The sequence below is a fragment of the Mobula birostris genome, chromosome 3, assembly GCF_030028105.1.
Source record: "Mobula birostris isolate sMobBir1 chromosome 3, sMobBir1.hap1, whole genome shotgun sequence".
Lineage (NCBI taxonomy): Eukaryota > Metazoa > Chordata > Chondrichthyes > Myliobatiformes > Myliobatidae > Mobula > Mobula birostris.
In genome coordinates, this window is record NC_092372.1 from 103,772,834 (window position 1) to 103,785,468 (window position 12,635).

Below are 12,635 nucleotides of genomic sequence, written 5' to 3' on the forward strand. Positions count from 1 at the left end.
ATGCACGGGGCATGCGCTGCCTTCTTTTCGCGTGCTGCCTTTTTATCGCGCGCTGCTTTTTTTGCACGCTGCCTTTTTCGTAACAGTGAAAACACCTTCTGTTTGCGAAAACAGGTAATTAATGTAGGTCTTTCGTAACAGTGAGGTTTCGTAAAGCGAATGTTTGAAAAGCAGGGGACACCTGTACTTGAAAAAGCTTTTAGTATCCTCTTTGATATCATTTGCTAGCTTCCTTTCATAGTTCATCTTTTCCCTCCTAATGACCTTCTTAGTTTCCTTTTGTAAGCTTTTAAAAACTTCCCAATCCTCTGTCTTCCCACTAATTTTTGCTTCCTTGTATGCCCTCTCCTTTGCTTTAACTTTGGCTTTAACTTCTCTGGTCAGCCACGGTTGCATCTTTTTTCCATTTGCAAATTTCTTCTCTTTTGGAATATATCTGTCTTGCACCCTCCTCACTTCTCGCATAAACTCTAGCCACTGCTGCTCTGTCGTCCTTCCCGCTAGTGTCCCTTTCCAGTCAACTTTGGCCAGTTCCTCTCTCATGCCAGTGTAATTTCCTTTACTCCACTGAAATACCGACATATCGGATTTCGGCTTCTCTTTCTCAAATTTCACAGTGAACTCAATCATGTTATGATCACTGTCTCCTAAGGCTTCCTTCACCTCAATCTCTCTAATCACCTCTGGTTCATTACACAATACCCAATCCAGTACAGCTGGTCCCCTAGTGGGCGCAACAACAAGCTGTTCTAAAAAGCCATCTCATAGACATTCTACAATTTTCTCTCTTGAGATCCAGTGCCAACCTGATTTTCCCAATCCACTCGCATGTTAAAATCCCCCACAATTATAACACTTGCCCTCTGACAAGCCTTTTCTATTTCCTGTTGTAATTTGTAGTCCACATCACTGCAGCTGTTAGGAGGCTTGTATATAACTGCCATCAGGGTCCTTATACCCCTTCGATTTCTTAGCTCAACCCATAAAGCTTTTGCACCTTCCAATCCTATGTCACCTCTTACTAATGATTTAATATAATTTCTTACCAATAAAGCCACACCTCCCCCTCTGCCTACCTGCCTGTCCTTCCGATACACCGTGTATCCTTGGATGTTCAGCTCCCAGAGACATGTATCCTTTAGCTACGTCTCAGTGATGGCCACAATATCACACTTGCCAATCTGTAGCCGTATGACAAGATCATCCACCTTATTCCTTCTGCTGCATGCAATTAAGTATACCACCTTAAGACCAGTATTTGGTACTTTTTGCTTTGATTGCACTGCAACTCAACTCAATGGCTGCAAGTTTGCCCCATCACCTGCCTGTCCTTCTTGACATCTTTACTGCTCACTATCTTAGATTTATTTCTGTTTTCCCCCTCTTCTGCTCTATCATTCCAGTTCCCATCCCCCTGCCAAATTAGTTTAAACCCTTCCTAACAACTCTATTAAACCTTCCCGCCAGGATATTGGTCCCCTTGGGGTTCAGGTGTAACCCGTCCTTTTTGAACATGTCATACTTCCCCCAGAAGAGATCTAAATGATCCAAGAATCTGAAGCCCTGCCCCCTGCACCAGTCTCTCAGCCACACATTCATCTTGCCCTCGCTAGCATGTGGCACAGGTAGCAATCCTGAGATTACTACCCTGGAGTTCCTGCTTCTCAGCTTCCTTCCTAACTCCCGAAAATCTCTCCTTAGGACCTCCTCCCTTTTCCTATCTATATCATTGGTACCAACATGTACCAAGTCAGCTGGCTGCTCGCCCTCTCCCTTCAGAATATTCTGGACCCAATCCTAGACATCCTGTACCCTGGCTCCTGGGGGACAACACACCATGTGGGTATCTCTATCAGGCTTACAGAATCTCCTGTCCATTCCCCTGACTATGGAATCCCCTATGACTACCGCATTCCTCTTCTCCCTCCTTCCCTCCTGCTGAGGGGGACAGTCACAGGGGTGCTCTCCACTATCCGGGCATTTTCCTTCCCTCTCCTGACAGTCACCCAGTTTTCTGACCCCTGTAGCCTAGGGATGACTACCTCCCTGTAGCTCCTGTCTATCACCTCTTCACTTTCCCTGATAAGCAGTAGGTCATCAAGCTGCAGCTCCAGATCCCTAACACGGTCTCTGAGGAGCTGCAACTCAGTGCACCTGGCGCAGATGTGGCCATCAGGGAGGCTGGAGGTCTCCGAGGATTCCCACATCTGATACCCTGAACAAAGCACTACCCCTGCAGCCATGCTACCTAATTCTACAGGAATGAAACAAGGAAAAATAAGTCTACTCACCCACTTACCTTGCCAAACAGATGAACTTTTTAAACCGTTAGCTCCTACTGTTAGCTGTGTGAGCCCTGCTGTTCCTCTGTCTCTCTGGGCCGATTCACCAAGGGGAAAAAAAAAGTGTTGGTGCCTCACTCTCGCCTCTTCCCGTTACCGCCTAAGCCCGTTGCGCCAAAGCTCTACACTCTGCTGCCACTCACTCTGCTGCCTGCTCCGACCGCTGCCTGCTGTATAGGGTGGTTTCCTTTTTAAACTCTCAGCGCTGTCCTGTCTTTGTCATGTGTCTGGATAGTCAGAGGCTTTTTCCCAGGGCTGAAATGTCTAGCATGAGAGGGCACAGGTTTAAGGTGCTTGGAAGTAGGTACAGAGGAGATGTCAGGGGTAAGTTTTTTCCGCAGAGAGTGGTGAGTGAGTGGAATCGGCTGCTGGCGACGGTGGTGGAGGTGGATATGATAGGGTCTTTTAAGAGACTCCTGGATAAGTACATGGAGCTTAGAAAAATAGAGGGCTCGGGGTAACCCTTGGTAATTTCTAAGGTAAGGACATGTTCAGCACAGCTTTGTGGGCCGAAGGGCCTGTATTGTGCTGTAGGTTTTCTATGTTTCTAATCTTGTTGTCAGAGTATGTTATCAGGATAGCTAGGTCTGAGTATGATGTAATGGAGCCTTTGTTTCTCCTTACGTAGAATTTTGGGGCTGAGAAAGACTTGGTTCCATTCTAATTCTGTGGACTTTGAGGTATAGTACCTGTAGATTCTGCCACATTCTGGTTGAATGGTGGGTGAAAATATTTGATAGTTTGGGAGGTGTTATTTCCCTTCCATTGTCATGTTAAGTTCTGTGTACCCCTGACAAAGGGACTAAAGCAGGGGTTCCCAACCTTTAACATGGACCCCTACAGTTAACAGAGGGATCTGTGAACCCCAGTTTGTGCACCACTGGACTAGAGGTTCTTAGTGCCACTGCAAACGCCTCTTCATTTTGAGCACTCATGGACTAAGGTTTTCCATGAGTCACTGGTGATATTACACGTTGTCAAGGAGAATTTGAAAGCATTTGTGGTAATCTCGTGCTGTGGTGGAGCTCAGAACGGGATGCTTGTTTCTGGAGTTCGGAGTTGGGTATGCAACTGATTTGTGTCTTCAATGAGAAGTGGCCCATGAAGACTCTGTGAAATGATCCAAATTTCCAGGGTCCCATTACGGACCTATGCTATGGAGACCATTCTCTCTCACGTTTCAGTACGCAAATTCATGATGACTCAGAGCTTGGCCATCAATGACAAAATCTTAATATGCCATTGTAAAATCTTTGGTGGTATGATCATTCCATTTTACAAATCTCCTGAAAGGCCATCTTTTTCATGGAAAATGTATCCTGGCTGAAATAAATAACAATGCTTATTGATCTTTGGATCTCTTTACAAGCCAGTGTTTTACAAAAAGGAATTCAACTCAGGAACTTTCTTATGGCTTGACAGAGCCAAGTTGTGAAGAACTGCCTGATAGCTAAGAATATTGTTGTAATAGATGAGGATTAAATTATAGGAAAACAGAGGCCACATATTGTCGTTGACTGCAGACTGGAGAGAAATGATTCACAGTTTGGTCCTGGCACAACAATTTTTGTTACATCTATTGCAATAGCTCATTGACAAAAATGCTGCCACTGCTTTGCTCTTTCATTGCTTTCTGTGTACTGATTGACATGGATCAAGCTGAACCTGAATTGGCATTTAGCATGTCTTTTTCTCAGGGAAAAAACCCCTGAATTTTCTGGAGGTTTACTTTGAAAATATTTCAGTTTATTTTGTTTCTGAATCTACTGCACTGATTAGCAATACAAAGGACAACAGAAACCTCGTGACAGTATATGCAAATTTATTTGGATATCAGATTACAGTATTAGAACTTGTCAGCCAGTCTCCATGTTGTGAAAGCTCTCATAAGAATCTTTGGCTGGCTGGAACTCTAGTGATAGTTTAACTTTGCTGGCTGTTAATCAGATAAACACAGTTTGATGATGGCATTTAGGAAACTTCATTAAACAAACATTTTATATTTTGGTGTCTGATGTGGCATCCTCTCAGGGTACTTAAGTCAAAGCTGGAGCTGTATCCCTCTTTATTCTTCTCCAGCCCTTTATATTTCCCACCCATCTGGCTCCACCCATCATCGTCTAGCAGGGTCTCCTTCCCCTCCCACTACCTTTTTATTCTGGTGTCTTCCCCCTTTCTTTCCAGTCCTGATGAAAGGTCTCAGCCTGACATCAACTGTTTATTCATTTCTACAGATGCTGCCTGACCTACTGAGTTCCTCTAGCATTTTGTGTGTGTTGCTCTATATTCCACTATTCTGAGCACTGCTGCTGCCACATGGATGGCTGTTTGTAGTTCATCTAGAGATTTTTTTTAAAGATTGAGTACCCAAAAATTCTTTTTGGGGGTGCTCATAACAATTGTTCATTTGCGAGACATTGTTGGTTTGAAATTAAAACAGCAGAATTTTCAGGGTGCATCATTGGAAAGGTTTGTTTGTAGGTCCAGAAAAAAAGATAAATATGTGTAAAGATACGTGTATCTACATTCAAAAAGTTTGTGGTATCTACCATTTTGAATCACTGTTTCTCATTTATCCTTTTTAAAAATCTTAACATGTAGATCAAAGCCATTTTTTCCTAAATTGTTTTAAATTTCCTTTCTAATTTACTTTATTAAAAAAATCAAAATGCTGTCAATATGCACCAGATTAAGCAATGTCTGCGAAGCAGAAAAATTATCATTTCTCCTTACTGGTTTCGGAACACTTCTCTTGAACAATGACTTCTGTTGGGATTTGGTTCAGTAAATGGCAGCAATTTCTCATAGGCATTACTCATGTCAGTGCGAGGCTCTCTTCCTGCTCTGTTGGGACACCTAAGGTAGCATCACACAAGCAGATGCATGGAGAGATAAAGTGGTGTGCTGAAGAACTGCAGCAGTGTTGCTCGGACAGGTTGAATCCTCATTGATGCATTGTAGGGACATTCCCAGTTGTACTGCTGTTTACCCCAAAGAATTGTCTTCAGAGAAAACCTTCAGATCAAGTATCCACTTTACAGTTTTGGTGGATGACAAACATATTTTAACCTCTACCATAGAGAGATTGGTGGGGTATAAAAATATGATTGGGCTTGATAGATTTATTAAAAGGGCCCGTATAGGTTGGTAGGCAGGTTGTATGCATGGAATCTGCAAAGGGATAGAACTAAACTGAATGGGTAAAGATCTGATAAATGGAGTATAGTGTGGAAAAATACAAAATTGTCCATTGTATCAGGAAAAATAACATGTTCTTTAACTGGTGAGAGATTGCTGAGCCCTGAGATCGGAAGAGATCTGAGAGCATGGCTTTTACATAGTTAATATGAAGACACAGCAAGTATTTAAGGAAGCTAACCTAATATTATTGTTTATTGCTGGAGGAATAATGAAGTAGAGAAGTAATACTCCAGTTATACCGCATCAAAAACGCTTAGACACAATCAAACTTATTTCAAAGAATGTAAATGTGTTCAAAGCATTTCTGACAAGATTTACTAGACTAACTCTTAGACTAGATGAGATGTCTAATGAAGAAAGGTTGAACAGTCTAGGCTTGTATCTGCGGAAATTTAGAAAAGTGAGGTGAGACATGATTAGAGCATACATGTTGTTTCCTCTTGTGAGAAGATCTGTCATTAAGGATTACTGATTAAATATAATGATTTGTCCATTTAAGACAGAGATGAGGAGAAATGTTATTTTCTCAGGAATTTTTGGAAATCACTTCCTTAAAGGGTTTTGGAAGAGTCTTTGATTATTTTCAAGGCAGGATTAGATAGATACTTGATAAGCAAAATGAAGAAAACACTATGCTTGGACAGGTTAAAGTTGTGCAAAGTTGACATTAACTACATTTATGGATTTCAGCAGTCAGATTACAAAGTCACGTGTTGGAGGGATGTCAGATTATCTGGGGCTAAATGCATGGTAGCTGTTCTCAAGGTACTGAGCTAATCTGGTCAGCTCAAAACTGCTTATTTAGACAATAGTGTCCTTATTCATTTGGCTGATGTTTTATCTTCCTGAAGGAGATGTGCCCAGTGAATGTTGCTTGCATGTACGTAGATCAAGAGTTCTTCAATTAATCCATGAAGTTAGTGGCAAAGGTCATAAAAGGCATTTCATTGCTTGCTTAATGCAACTATGAACTGCACCCTGAAGTTGATTAGATATCTGCTGTAGGATCCTGAGACAGTGAAAATGAGAGACATGGAGAAAACGTATGCACCTGTTGGGTAGGTTTTCTAAGAGGCTGCAAAAGCCTGCCAGCACATGTTTAGTTTCCTGCTTTGGTGCTCAGGTGTTAAAAGAAAGTGACATTGACCTCTGTGCCTTGAGGGTTGGTTATGACCTCTTATAAGCAAGTCTGGCATATTGTCTGTTGAGCTCGGTTTCTCCCAATCTTTGTCACTATCATTAACACTTGCTTTTTTCTTCCACTGCTCTTGTTGATGCCTGTGTGTGTCTCTTCCTATCTGTCAAAATGTTTATTTCTTGGCTGAATCTCAATTGCCTATTGCTTTTTCTTCTACTTCCTCCACCTTTCCTCTACTACCCTACCACCATTTATAACAAGCCCCACACTTCTCTGTCCCACTCCTTCCTCATTTTTCTTTTGAAATTATGCCTCCCATGTCTATTTCTTTGTTCCTTGTTGATCCTAGAGATAGGAGTTTCAATGGTATTAATAACACCAGGTAGTGTAGTGGTTAGTGTGATGCTTTTACAGCTCGGGGTGTTCCAGAGTTTGAAGTTCAATTCTGGCGGCATCCTGAAAGGTGTCTCTGCATGTTATCCCCATGAAATGTGCGGGCTTTCCCCGGGTGCTCCAGTTTCCTCCCATAGTCCAAAGACATACCAGATAGGTTAATTAGTCCTTGTAAGTTGTCCTGTGATTAGGTTAGGGCTAACCGGGGTTATTGGGTTGCTGGGGTGGGGCGGGGTGGCTCAAAGGGCCAAAAGGGTCTGCTCTGCATTGTATTGCTGAATAAATAAATGGTGGAACTTACAGAAGTCTATATAGTCATAGTCTGCCCAATGAGTCCATGTTGACCACCATGAATCCACTTTTACATGTATCTGGACCAACCCATTTTATTTTCCCCAACATCTGATCAACTCTCCCCTCCCAGTAATTTACACACTATGGGCAATTTACATTGTCTGATTAACCTACCAGCCTGGGTATTTCTGTGATGGAAGAAACCCATTTTATCAGTGAGGTCATTAAAACACTGAAGTAACTATAGCATCTGTTAGATCAATTGTTTTTCTATTTCATGTTTTATTATCTGTACCATAGCATCTGCCAAACTTGTGCTCTCTGTCGTCTAGAACAGCCTTTCTCAATCTTTTTGCCCTGAGGAGCCCTTGAAATAATTTTCAGGTCTCAGGGAACCCCTGCGTAAAAATTATTTAATCTACAGCTCATGGTATGTTAGCGTGATCAGAAGTTGTAGATATAATAATCCAAAAATAATTGTCAATGCTCTTTTGAGAAGAAAATGAAATTTTAGCCAACCACTCTTGGAAAAAAAACAGGTAGTTAAGCTTAGCTTACCTTTCTTGAAATTAATCTTTTTTCCTTTCATAAATTTTAAAAACTCATAAGACAAACATAGTAGATTTCTGTTAAATAATTGGCTTAATCCAAAATGGGAATTTTTTTTAAAGGTAGGCTTGGTAGATTTAATTTAAATAAAGGTATATTGATTTTAATTAATGCTGTTTACAACATGACAATTAATTGACAATGTTAAATAGAAAACCATAAGCCAAAGTAATATGAATAAAAATATAGTCTAATACAATGGTCTCCCCTATCTTGTGTCAAAAACTGCGATTGGACTCAACCAAGTAAACACGGTCCTACTGCACCCTGCCACACTGGGCTGAGAGATCTCTAACGAGATTGCTAATGGTGCTGGGTGGTCACTGCCCACCACTGTGAGCGCTAACATTGCATGTTGTGTGGAGTTCAAAAAAACTATGTTTATTTTTTAAAATCATAATCTCTCGCGGAACCCCTAGCGACATGTTGCAGGAAAACGATTGAGAAACCCTGATCGAGAAGGACAAAGAGAGCAGGATTCTAGGTTTCCCTCCATCTCTGCCTCGAAGCGTATTGTTTTTTCTTTATTATTCTTGGACCTTCATGCTGGAGCTTTCTGCCCAACTGAATTCTGGAACAACCTTTTCTTTTCCAGACGGCAGCACATTACTGCTTTATTAAGTACTGTTCATCAGGCGTTGAATACTAGCCCTGCCAGCAACAGATACATTCCTCATATTAAAGATGTCCAACGTTGACATGGTGGTTTTAATTTGGAATCAATTATTTACACACCACCTACAGTTGTAACTAGCACTACAGGTACATTTCTTATTAAGCTTGAAAAAATAAATTTTAATTTATTTTACTATCTCTTTTGGTAGCCTTAAATTTATGATTGGTTTAGAGAGCTTCTGCATTATTTTCCAAGTAGGTATTGTTTGAACATGTTAAAATTAAGGTAGCATTAAAAGCTGTTCTAAAAATTCCACATCATTAATTCTGGGCAGAATTTATCTTCCTTTGGGGCATATAGATTCTCTTACTCTTAATCTACTTTTGGTCCATGATCATAGAATATAGAATATTGACAAGGAATGCTTTTACATTGCCCTGGATCTTTTTACATTGACCATCATGTGACTTGACACTCTGTTGGGCACAAAATTAGAAAAAAGTTCATCATAGATCAGGCAGCAGCTATGAATGAAAAACCACATTAAAATGTCCAATCAAAGATCTCTTGCCAGAACTCTTTTGTTGGATTCTCCATTAATGTTAACAGCAGAACAGTGGTTGGGATGTAAAGTCTTTCCATCCAGGAGGACTGATGGAGATTACATTTACTCAAATACGTTGCCAGCTCTGGGAGAAAACTTCTGTGCTTGAGTTATGTTACTTCACTTCAACATTTTTAAACTAATATTTGTATTTTAAAGTCTTTTAGTTAAAATTATTTATTTATTTGCTTTTAAATTATTTAAATCCATTTGAAGAAATTCTAACTGTCTACTTTCATACATTTACAAAAAATAGAAATGTCTTTATATGGGAGAAAGCCTAGGAGTGTACTGCTTGAGATTTCCATAGCTTTGAACCCCTTCCTCCTCCTTGACACCTTCTGGGTGCCGGAGCTTATCTCCATTGTGTCTCCACACCCAGAAAAACTGAGACTGGGAGTGTGGGCATCTGGGCATTGGATCAGTCTGCTATATTGCAGTCCACGAGTTGTGTCTATAATGGTCACAAATGATCTTTCGATCAAAACAAGAGTATCAAGAGAAGGCCCAGCCAATGTGGATCCCTCAATATTCTCAAGCCGAACAAACTGATTAGTACGTAAGGCAGAAAGTGATAATATGCAACAGTTTTGAGCAAATTCTCACTGAATTAACTAAGCCACTTTTCTGATTACTTTCAGGAGGGCGAAAACATTTTTTATTTGGCTGTGGATGACATAGAAACAGACACTGAATTACTGATTGGTTACCTAGATAGTGAGATGGAGGAGATAGAAGAAGAGGAGGAAGAGAAAATAGTCAACAAAGAGGATGAAGAAAATCCTAAAGATATTCAAACATCTGGTGACAAAGGTATTTTCCATTATAACTTTTATTCCAATTGGCATAAATTAATTGTACAAGGTAAACTTATTATCTGCTGAGTTAAGTTATTTGTAGTTTTCATTTGTGTGGCATATTTTGATTCATTTTGAGATCTTTATTGCATTGCATTAAATATATAGTTATCAATTTCTTCTTTTGCATATTATATGAAACAGGCCAGAAAGATTAAGTTTTTGGGCTGGTTTTGTTTATCTTTAGGCTTTGCTTTGTATAATCTTTCTATGTATTCAGCAACAAGTATATGTCGTTAGTACTTTAATTGTAATAAAACTTTTCAAAATGCTTCACAGAAATGTAACAAGCATTTTGTCAATATGCTGCAGGGGATAAAAGGCAAAATACTTAAGATTCTGGAAAAAAAGGAGATTTTACAGAGGCTTGTGAAGAAGGAAGATTTGGAGCAAGTTGTTAGACAGGGAATTTCAGAGCTTAGCGCCTTGGTAGGTGAAAGCAAGGTTGCCATGAAGGACCCATTGTGTGACATGGTGATGCAGCAATTAGTTCCGTTGTTTCACACTTCAATGACTTGGTATGACTCTGACCCCTAGATGCTGTCTTTATGGAGTTTGCAAGCTTTCTCCAAACCTGAATTCTGTTGTGGCAGTTCCCTCCCAAACATTGGCTACTGTAGATTAACCAACAGTGTAGACAAATGGGGGAAGAATGAGAGAATTTGATGGATATGTGTGCGTATGTGAGAATAAGTCACAAGACTTACTGGAAATAAGAAAAGAGGAATGCCTCAAGGGTATTAAAAGGATACCTCTGCTAGTATATATTCAAGGCACTAAATGGTCTCTAACCCTCCTGTTTTGTTTTAAAATTATTTAGGGATAATCAAAATTCAAAGTAAAATTATTATCAAAGTACATATGGGTCACCATATGTAACCCTGAGATGTATATTCTTCTGGGCATACACAGTAAGTCCAAGAAGCACAATAGAATCAAAGACCACACTCAACAGGATGGACAAACAACCAATGTGCAAAATACAACAAATTTGCAAGTAAAAAATAAAAACATAATAATAAATGAATAAACAATAAATATCAAGAACATGAGTTGAAGAGTCCTTGAAAGTGAGTCCATAGATTGTGGGAACAGTTTAGTGATGGGGCATGTGAAGTTAACCTCTCTGGTTCAAGAGCCTGATGGCTGAGGAGTAATAACTATTCCTGAACTTGATGGTGTGGGTCCTGAGGCTCCAGTGCCTTCTTCCTGATGGCAGCAATGAGAAAAGAGCAAGGTCTGGGTGGTGGGGGGGGGGGGGGGCGCGGGTGTGGTTCCTTGATGATGGATGCTGCTTTCTTGTGACAGCCCTCTGTGTAGATGTCTCAGTGGTGGGGATGGCTATAGCTGTGATGGACTGGCCGTATCCACTACTTTTTGAGGATTTTATGTTCAAGGTCATTGTTGTTTACATCCCAGGCCATGACGTAACCAGTCAGTACACTCTCCACCATGCATCTGTAGAAGTTTGTCAAAGTTCTAGAAGCCATTATGAATCTTCACAAACTTCTAAGGCAGTACAGGCACTGCCCCGCTTTCTTTGTAATGACACTTACGTGTTGGGTCCTCTGCAATGATAACACAGAAGAATTTAAAGTTGCTGACCCTCTCCAACACTGATCCCTCGATAAGGACTGGCTTATAGACCTCCAGTTTCCTCCTCCTGAAGTCGATAATCAGATCCTTGGTCTTGCTGACTTTGAATAAGTGGTTATTGTTGTTGTTGGACCACTCAGCTAGATTTTCAATCTCCCTCCTATAAACTGATTTATTACCACCTTTGACTTGACCAATGACAATGGTGTCATCAGCTAATTTAAATATGGCAAAGAAGTTGTGCTTAATCTGACAGTCATAAGTATAAAGTGAGTAGAGCAGGGAGTTAGGCTTAAAGCCTTGTGGAGATTGTGGAGGAGATAATGAAGTATTCTGCATTAGAAGAGTCTTTTACAGCTGTAGGAGTGGATGAGCTTCAGTTATGAGAACAAAAGTAAATCTTCAATATGAAGCTTCATAGAAAGAGCCCCTAGCAAGATCAGGATTTATTGCAAGTGGTGGAGGGAATAATATTAAAGCAGAGAATGTGTTTTCCCAAAGCATATTGAGCTTTTTGGGTAGTTTTTGGAGCTGTACTCACCAGCTAAGTATTTATAGTTTGGGCACACATCTGACATACTTTGTGGATAATGCTAAGACTTTAGGAAGTCAGGAGGTAAGTAATTTGTCACAGGATAGCCAGATCTCATATCCACAGTGTTTATCCTCCCTGGGACAGTTAAACTTTTGTTCAGTTGTGACTTCTAGGTTCTGTTAATAGTGTTAATTTATCTGCTTGTTTCCTGTGTGTTCGCTCGATTTGGCTATGCAAACTGCACTTACAGCAAACAGTCACTTTTGGTCATTAACTATCGATGCACCAACACAGTTTTGGACTATCCATTCAACTTCGACCAACTACCTCCAGAGTTAGTAAAGGCACTGAGGACCTGCATTAAGCTCACTCTGACTGGAAGGGCCCGGCACCAGCATCGAGACCGTAAACAAAGTCGGGGAAATGTGGAGGCTTGCGTGCTAGGCTAAG

The 12,635-nt window shown here is 40.6% G+C and overlaps 1 protein-coding gene across 3 annotated transcripts in view; it reads left to right on the plus strand.

Moving 5' to 3' along the window:
* The window catches only part of prdm5 (PR domain containing 5), a 337,650-nt gene that overhangs the window by 62,355 nt on the left and 262,660 nt on the right, over positions 1-12,635 (plus strand). For all 3 annotated transcript variants that reach the window (XR_011885260.1, XM_072251928.1, XM_072251929.1), the window contains exon 4: positions 9,839-10,010. Coding sequence is in view for 2 of the 3 variants with exons in the window: in XM_072251928.1 (XP_072108029.1) it covers positions 9,839-10,010 (172 nt within the window). In the remaining variant the exon portion in view is untranslated. The remainder of the gene's footprint in view (positions 1-9,838; positions 10,011-12,635) is intronic.